The sequence below is a fragment of the Coffea eugenioides genome, chromosome 9, assembly GCF_003713205.1.
Source record: "Coffea eugenioides isolate CCC68of chromosome 9, Ceug_1.0, whole genome shotgun sequence".
Classification (NCBI taxonomy): domain Eukaryota; kingdom Viridiplantae; phylum Streptophyta; class Magnoliopsida; order Gentianales; family Rubiaceae; genus Coffea; species Coffea eugenioides.
Window position 1 is genome coordinate 24272556 of NC_040043.1, and position 9170 is coordinate 24281725.

Genomic DNA, 9170 nt, shown 5'->3' on the forward strand with positions numbered 1-9170 from the left:
AGAAACAAAAAAACGCAGCAACTTTTGCTTCCTTCATTTCAGCTTAGATATATTTGCATACAAATGTTCAAACAAGCTCTACCAAATATGACATCTAAAAATAAATGCAAGGAATTCACCCCCCCGATTACCATCAAATACCACCCAAGCATAAACTGCCTTGAAAATTCAAACAAAGCCAAAGGACAAAAAAAAATGCCGCAAAGAAAGCATAAAACTCGGCAAATTTCCATTCCTGTAATTCTTGTGTTCATTTTAATGCAACTTTCCATCCCAAACACGGCTAAAATCTCAACCAAACAGAACAATAATGTCAACCGAACACTAAAGATAACATAACATGCAAAACCAAAACTTGAACAATAAAGAAAAGAAAGAAAATCATGACTGCCGCAGGCCTTCGGCTTCTTGAGGCAGTCTAATAGTACACCACACCTTGCTACTCGAAGTGGCAGCAAGCACACACACGGGACACCATAAAACAACAAACAAAACCCCATAGGTAATTTAGGCCATTCTGGAAAACCCTCTCAGCCTAAAAGATTGATTTTTCCCTCAAAAAACTGCTGCTATAAAAACAGAATTTCGAACCTGTTGCAGCAATCTTTCATACGCAACCAGAACCAAACTAAGACTCAAACAAAGCCTCATGGATTTATTGTTTAACCATCACAGAAAATCCTTAACCCCTGTTCTTAAACATACTCATCTTTTAGACTCCTACTGCATCTTATCTTAGCAAATGAGCAACATGGCAGAGTCAAAAACATCGAAAATTTGAACCAGCATCCACTCAAGAAACCAGAGACAACATAGGTTTGTTGCTGGCTAAGAGAAAACAGAGATAACTCCTATGCAAACAGTCTTGGGAATGCACGCTAATGCAAAGCCTAGATGCTACCACATGATACCCATATTGGAGTCAATCAGCGCATGAAAATAAAATAAAAATAACCGCAAGACTGAGAACAAAAAATCAAATAGCCCAGGTCTTGATTACAGAGGGGGTGTGCAGGCGGAAGAGGATAAGCAAGTTGTTACCTTGGGAGCCCTAACAACTGCTGTGTAAAACGCTTGAGCTTGAAGCGATTGAACTCCTCGAAACTGCTATGACCTTGATGAGGCACTTGTCGGCGAAAGTTTTGGATGTTCTCGATCTTCTCCGCTTGCCCGAAACCCAGCTCCTCTATTTCCTTCCTTTGTTTTTCTTAAGTTTTGCAGCCGTCACTTGATGCCCATTCTCTCTAATTTCTGTCTTCCCCCCTTTCTCCAAAACTCTCCTTCCTTCTCCCACCTTTTGCCGTCTGTTTTTCTCTCCTTTCTCTCCTCTCTCCCCGTTAGCTTTCCCTATAGCCGTTCCCTTTGGTTCCAGATTTCCTCCTACACTAGCTCTCTGTGCTTTTGTTTTTGCCTTCAGACCCCCTTCTCCCCAAAACCCTTGCTCAGTTTTTCTTTCGGCCTGTCAATGCTCTCCAAAAAATTCCCTCTTGCGGCTGATGTTTTCTCTCTGCTTTTATATGGAACTCCAAGGCCCTTAAACCCTCCACTGAATGGTCAGGATGAAGGCCAGCCTCTGCCTTCATCCTGCCCTTCAATGGCACGTACGAAGTTAGCCCTTTGCAAGCTGCCAAAAATGCGGCTTGCAGGCCACGATCCTCTTTTTTTTTTTTTTTTTTTTTTTCAAGAAAACTAATACAACTTGATAATTACAGAAATGACAAAATAAATAATAACAAAATTACACAAACCATGTAATAATAATTATAACAAAACAAAAATAATTTTAAACAAAACACTAAACAAAAATGGCCATTTTTTAATTTTCAATTTTTCTCTTTTCATCATTTTCTTTCTCTCAAAATAACTTAATAAAAATAACTAAAGTGCCCAAAGATTGAATTTAAAGAAATAAACATATTTTGGTGAACAATTTTTCCTTTTTTCCTTTTTCCTCTTTTTTTCATTTTTCCAATCCAACTAAAGCCTATTTTTGAATTTTTCTTCTTTTCCTCTTTTTCTTTAATTTCTTTTTTCTCCTTTTTATGATTTTGCATTTTCATTTTTCTTTCAAGAAAGCAAAAAAAACAAAATGACTAAAATGATTTTTCTTTTCTTTCTAAAAACTCTATAAACTTAAAAACTAAAAAAACAAAAAACTAAAAACTAAAAACTAAAATCTAAAACTTAAAAGTGATTAAAAACCTAAAATGACAAAATAAAAATGAATAGACAAACTAAAAGGGCAAAATGAATAAAACTAAAATAAAATAACAACTAGAAATGCAAAACACACAACAATGAACTAAATGCAAGCGATCTAAAATAAAATCATGAAGTAGATACCACATACAAATTATTCAAAATTTGGTGTCTACAGAAGGAGCGCAGCTTTTGATTTTGGAAAAGAAGAAAGAATTTTGAAAAAGTGAAAGGGGCCAAATCCGGCCAGTTTCTGGACGGATACCTGACCGGATTACCTTGCAGTGTTGAAAAAAAAAAGGAGTTTGGCCACTGCCTCGAATCCGGCCGGATTCTGACGTGGCAGTCTGGCTGCCAACTTTTGACCAGCTGTTTTCTTCATTTATATCTTGTTTTGGCTGGGAAATATCTTCATTTCTTCACCTGGCTTGACCGAGCTTCATAAGAGAGAAAAGCTCTCAATTTTCCTAGTTTCAATCTTCACTAAATCTTGCGATTTCACCGATGGTTTTGGAAAGTATTTCATACAAGGGTGTACTACGGTGGTTTGAAGTTTTTGATGGATTGATTTTGGATGGGAAGCTCTAAGTTGATAGCTTTCTTGAATTTGAGGTAAGTTGGATAAACAAGTTCCCTTTTGTTCTAATATTGGTTAATTGGTGGTTTGTGGTGATTAAATGTGTTGTATTGTGGAGTATTATATGGGTTCAAGGAATTTATGGTGAATTTGTGATTTATTTGGGGATTTTCTGATTTTATATTACAATCATGGATTGGTCTTGAGTTGATAGCTCATTATGGTGTTAAATGAAGCTCTTGTGTGTTTATTACGATCGTTTGCGGAAAATTTCTGGGTTATGCGGAAATTCCGGTTTCTAGGGTTTAATTTGGGGGATTTTCTATGGTTGGCTTGTAAGCTTCTAATTGGCTTGATTGAGGGGCATTGTGGCCCTAATTGGATATGTTTTATCGTTTACGAACCGTATGTGCGAGTGTGGTTAATTACTATATGATTGGGTATTTGATTGTAGGTTGGACAAATAAAGAAAGTAAGGGGAAATGCTGTCCGAACTTTACGAGTGTATGATTGCTTTGAGTTTGAGTTGAAGGGCTTGGAATTGCTCGAGGAATGGTATCTAATGGAAGACGATTATGAGCCGTGGCGGTGAGTAATCCCAAAATTGCCCCAAAGTTACTTATGAACGTTTTCTCGCATTATTTACTCAATTGCATATCATGCGTGCTTGTGTGTGACTTCATGACATGATTTGGCTTCAATGAGTTCTTGGGGAGTCTTGTGCTGAACACCAACGTCTCCACCACTGTTCATGTTCATCTGGAGCACCAAAGTGCTCCCTCTTACTGTTAAACGTTAAGTGACCAACTTGAGCGTTGGGTGTTTGGGTACAATGATTTCACTGGCTCACGAGAGCAATAAACGTATATTTGACTACTGAATCATGACATCATTGAAATGAACGATTGTAAAGCTTATTTGATTTCTGGATTTTACTGGTTACTCGCTGAGCTTCTAGCTCACCCCAAAATTATTTTATTTCCCTCCACAGGACTCGAAGTGAAGAAAGCATTTGTATTAAAGTTCTCCGTGTGATGGAATGGATGATCTACTGAACAGTTGGAGTTCTAGTTTTATGTTGTGTGATATTTGAGATTGCGATTGTACTTGTACTTGTAATTATGTGAGAATTGAGGACTTGGTCTTATTCGGAAATTAGTTTTCCTTGTATCTCTTGAGGCTTTAGTTGTTAGTGCAATTGATTAGTTTCCGCTTCGCTTTTGATATGTAATTTGGAGCATTTGATGTATGTTTGAGATTTATCTTGTAATTTATTTGAGGACTGTAGTGATCGACTGAGTCCCGGCGAGAGCTGGGCAGGCCGTCCGCTGATACCCTAAGGTTCGCCCTAGGGAGAGGTGGGGCTGTCACAGTTGGTATCAGAGCTTAGGCTTCAGATCTCGGTAGTGTATCCTAGGCTTGAAGTTTAGGATGCCGGACTGTGGGTTTGATTTGAAATATCAGTGATTTCTTGTAGAACGGAAAAACGGACAAGTAGGTGTGGTTTATCTCTTAGTTCTTGCTTGGAATGTTTGAGTGACTTTTGAGGATTTTGGATTTGGTAGGGACAAGTGGGAATGTCGAGGACGACATTCTTTTAAGGAGGGGAGATTGTGACGCCCCGAAAGAAGGAGGGTTTTCATTTTACATAGATCTTGGTTGGACGAGCGAAGGAGCGCAGCTTTTGATTTTGGAAAAGAAGAAAGAATTTTGAAAAAGTGAAAGGGGCCAAATCCGGCCGGAAATCCGGCCAGTTTCTGGCCGGATACCTGACCGGATTGCCTTGCAGTTTTGAAAAAAAAAAGGAGTTTGGCCACTGCCTCGAATCCGGCCGGATTCTGACGTGGCAGTCTGGCTGCCAACTTTTGACCAGCTGTTTTCTTCATTTATATCTTCTTTTGGCAGGGAAATATCTTCATTTCTTCACCTGGCTTGACCGAGCTTCATAAGAGAGAAAAGCCCTCAATTTTCCTAGTTTCAATCTTCACCAAATCTTGCGATTTCACCGATGGTTTTGGAAAGTATTTCATACAAGGGTGTACTATGGTGGTTTGAAGTTTTTGATGGATTGATTTTGGATGGGAAGCTCTACGTTGATAGCTTTCTTGAATTTGAGGTAAGTTGGATAAACAAGTTCCCTTTTGTTCTAATATTGGTTAATTGGTGGTTTGTGGTGATTAAATGTGTTGTATTGTGGAGTATTATATGGGTTCAAGGAATTTATGGTGAATTTGTGATTTATTTGAGGATTTTCTGATTTTATATTACAATCATGGATTGGTCTTGAGTTGATAGCTCATTATGGTGTTAAATGAAGCTCTTGTGTGTTTATTACGATCGTTTGCGGAAAATTTCTGGGTTATGCGGAAATTCCGGTTTCTAGGGTTTAATTTGGGGGATTTTCTATGGTTGGCTTGTAAGCTTCTAATTGGCTTGATTTGAGGGGTATTGTGGCCCTAATTGGATATGTTTTATCGTTTACGAACCGTATGTGCGAGTGTGGTTAATTACTATATGATTGGGTATTTGATTGTAGGTTGGACAAATAAAGAAAGTAAGGGGAAATGCTGTCCGAACTTTACGAGTGTATGATTGCTTTGAGTTTGAGTTGAAGGGCTTGGAATTGCTCGAGGAATGGTATCTAATGGAAGACGATTATGAGCCGTGGCGGTGAGTAATCCCAAAACTGCCTCAAAGTTACTTATGAACGTTTTCTTGCATTATTTACTCAATTGCATATCATGCGTGCTTGTGTGTGACTTCATGACATGATTTGGCTTCAATGAGTTCTTGGGGAGTCTTGTGCTGAACACCAACGTCTCCACCACTGTTCATGTTCATCTGGAGCACCAAAGTGCTCCCTCTTACTGTTAAACGTTAAGTGACCAACTTGAGCGTTGGGTGTTTGGGTACAATGATTTCACTGGCTCACGAGAGCAATAAACGTATATTTGACTACTGAATCATGACATCATTGAAATGAACGATTGTAAAGCTTATTTGATTTCTGGATTTTACTGGTTACTCGCTGAGCTTCTAGCTCACCCCAAAATTATTTTATTTCCCTCCACAGGACTCGAAGTGAAGAAAGCATTTGTATTAAAGTTCTCCGTGTGATGGAATGGATGATCTACTGAACAGTTGGAGTTCTAGTTTTATGTTGTGTGATATTTGAGATTGCGATTGTACTTGTACTTGTAATTATGTGAGAATTGAGGACTTGGTCTTATTCGGAAATTAGTTTTCCTTGTATCTCTTGAGGCTTTAGTTGTTAGTGCAATTGATTAGTTTCCGCTTCGCTTTTGATATGTAATTTGGAGCATTTGATGTATGTTTGAGATTTATCTTGTAATTTATTTGAGGACTGTAGTGATCGACTGAGTCCCGGCGAGAGCTGGGCAGGCCGTCCGCTGATACCCTAAGGTTCGCCCTAGGGAGAGGTGGGGCTGTCACAGTTGGTATCAGAGCTTAGGCTTCAGATCTCGGTAGTGTATCCTAGGCTTGAAGTTTAGGATGCCGGACTGTGGGTTTGATTTGAAATATCAGTGATTTCTTGTAGAACGGAAAAACGGACAAGTAGGTGTGGTTTATCTCTTAGTTCTTGCTTGGAATGTTTGAGTGACTTTTGAGGATTTTGGATTTGGTAGGGACAAGTGGGAATGTCGAGGACGACATTCTTTTAAGGAGGGGAGATTGTGACGCCCCGAAAGAAGGAGGGTTTTCATTTTACATAGATCTTGGTTGGACGAGCGAAGGAGCGCAGCTTTTGATTTTGGAAAAGAAGAAAGAATTTTGAAAAAGTGAAAGGGGCCAAATCCGGCCGGAAATCCGGCCAGTTTCTGGCCGGATACCTGACCGGATTGCCTTGCAGTTTTGAAAAAAAAAAGGAGTTTGGCCACTGCCTCGAATCCGGCCGGATTCTGACGTGGCAGTCTGGCTGCCAACTTTTGACCAGCTGTTTTCTTCATTTATATCTTCTTTTGGCAGGGAAATATCTTCATTTCTTCACCTGGCTTGACCGAGCTTCATAAGAGAGAAAAGCCCTCAATTTTCCTAGTTTCAATCTTCACCAAATCTTGCGATTTCACCGATGGTTTTGGAAAGTATTTCATACAAGGGTGTACTATGGTGGTTTGAAGTTTTTGATGGATTGATTTTGGATGGGAAGCTCTACGTTGATAGCTTTCTTGAATTTGAGGTAAGTTGGATAAACAAGTTCCCTTTTGTTCTAATATTGGTTAATTGGTGGTTTGTGGTGATTAAATGTGTTGTATTGTGGAGTATTATATGGGTTCAAGGAATTTATGGTGAATTTGTGATTTATTTGAGGATTTTCTGATTTTATATTACAATCATGGATTGGTCTTGAGTTGATAGCTCATTATGGTGTTAAATGAAGCTCTTGTGTGTTTATTACGATCGTTTGCGGAAAATTTCTGGGTTATGCGGAAATTCCGGTTTCTAGGGTTTAATTTGGGGGATTTTCTATGGTTGGCTTGTAAGCTTCTAATTGGCTTGATTTGAGGGGTATTGTGGCCCTAATTGGATATGTTTTATCGTTTACGAACCGTATGTGCGAGTGTGGTTAATTACTATATGATTGGGTATTTGATTGTAGGTTGGACAAATAAAGAAAGTAAGGGGAAATGCTGTCCGAACTTTACGAGTGTATGATTGCTTTGAGTTTGAGTTGAAGGGCTTGGAATTGCTCGAGGAATGGTATCTAATGGAAGACGATTATGAGCCGTGGCGGTGAGTAATCCCAAAACTGCCCCAAAGTTACTTATGAACGTTTTCTTGCATTATTTACTCAATTGCATATCATGCGTGCTTGTGTGTGACTTCATGACATGATTTGGCTTCAATGAGTTTTTGGGGAGTCTTGTGCTGAACACCAACGTCTCCACCACTGTTCATGTTCATCTGGAGCACCAAAGGGCTCCCTCTTACTGTTAAACGTTAAGTGACCAACTTGAGCGTTGGGTGTTTGGGTACAATGATTTCACTGGCTCACGAGAGCAATAAACGTATATTTGACTACTGAATCATGACATCATTGAAATGAACGATTGTAAAGCTTATTTGATTTCTGGATTTTACTGGTTACTCGCTGAGCTTCTAGCTCACCCCATAATTATTTTATTTCCCTCCACAGGACTCGAAGTGAAGAAAGCAAAGATATTTATTTTTCACCGTGACATCATTTAAGCCGCGATAATCTATACAGAGTTTCAAACTGCCATCCTTCTTTTTAACAAATAGAACAGGAGCTCCCCAAGATGAATCACTTTCTCAAATGAACCCTCGCTCTAACAAATCCTGTAACTGCAGTTTTAGTTCCTTAAATTCAGCAGGGGCCATTCGGTATGGTGTTTTCGTAATAGGAGCGGTTCCAGGCACCAAATCGATCTTAAATTCTGTTTCCCTCTCTGGCGGCATCGACTTCAACTCGTCAGGGAAAACGTCGAGAAATTCATTTACTACTAACATATCCTCCAGTTTCACCTTAGTTCTAGGCGTATTAATTAAGAAAGTTAAATAGCCCTACGCCCCTGTACTCAATAATTTTCTGGCTCAAATTCCGGAAATAAGTGCAGACGAGACTAATCTACCTCGCACATCTAATCTTAGAGTCGCCTCTCTTGGTATAGAGAATTCCACCACCTTAGTCTTGCAATTCAACTGAGTATTATAGTGAGCCAACCAATCCATGTCTAATATCACGCCATACCCCTTGAGATCTAAACTTATCAAGTCTACCACCAACTTCCGTTCTCCTACCCAAATCTCACAATTTTTATAAACCATATCGGTAATTAGCCTTTGATCCCTAGTAGGTGTTCTAACTTCCAAGACATAAGGTAATTTAACAGGATTCACATCAATACCACACATAAAGGCAGGATTCACAAAAGAATGGGTTGCCCCAGGGTCAATAAGAAGCTTAGCTAAACGGTGGAATACAGGAATCGTACCTTCCACTATATCAGATAACTCAGGGGCTCGCTGATGGTCCAAAGAAAAAACCCTAGCAGAGACTTTTGACCTATTCCCACTAGTAGTTGGTTGCTTAGGGTTCAACTTCTTTGGATGCGTACCCTCATTTTCTTCACGATTTTGAATAGGGCATTTCAGCAACGGAGACATTTCCTTATTTTACGCCAACAAGCATTCTCGGTGTGGTTTGTCTTACCACAATATCCACAGCTTGTTCAAGAAGTGGGTGTAGGAGCTCCTTGGGAGACAAGCTTCTATTGTCCCCTTTCATTTTGAGCCCCTCTGGATGGAGCTCCTCTCGGTGTTCCTGAGATTCGAACTCCACCTGTACCCCTCCCAAACTTAAGGGGTGGTACATGTTGATTGACTCGCTCGAGAGCACTACTAGATGCGCCAC

The 9170-nt window shown here is 39.5% G+C and overlaps 1 protein-coding gene across 1 annotated transcript; it reads right to left on the reverse strand.

Annotated features, from left to right (window-relative positions):
- Nucleotides 1-8350: 8350 nt before the first annotated feature.
- Nucleotides 8351-8923, reverse strand: LOC113782379. Its single transcript, XM_027328272.1, has one exon. The coding sequence runs from the start codon at nucleotides 8921-8923 to the stop codon at nucleotides 8351-8353; it is 573 nt and encodes a 190-aa protein (XP_027184073.1).
- Between the last annotated feature and the right edge of the window lie 247 nt (nucleotides 8924-9170).

Coding starts and splice junctions, on each gene's coding strand:
- LOC113782379 (XM_027328272.1), bottom strand. CDS start 8,923: ATGTCTCCGTTGCTGAAATGCCCTATTCAAAATCGTGAAGAAAATGAG.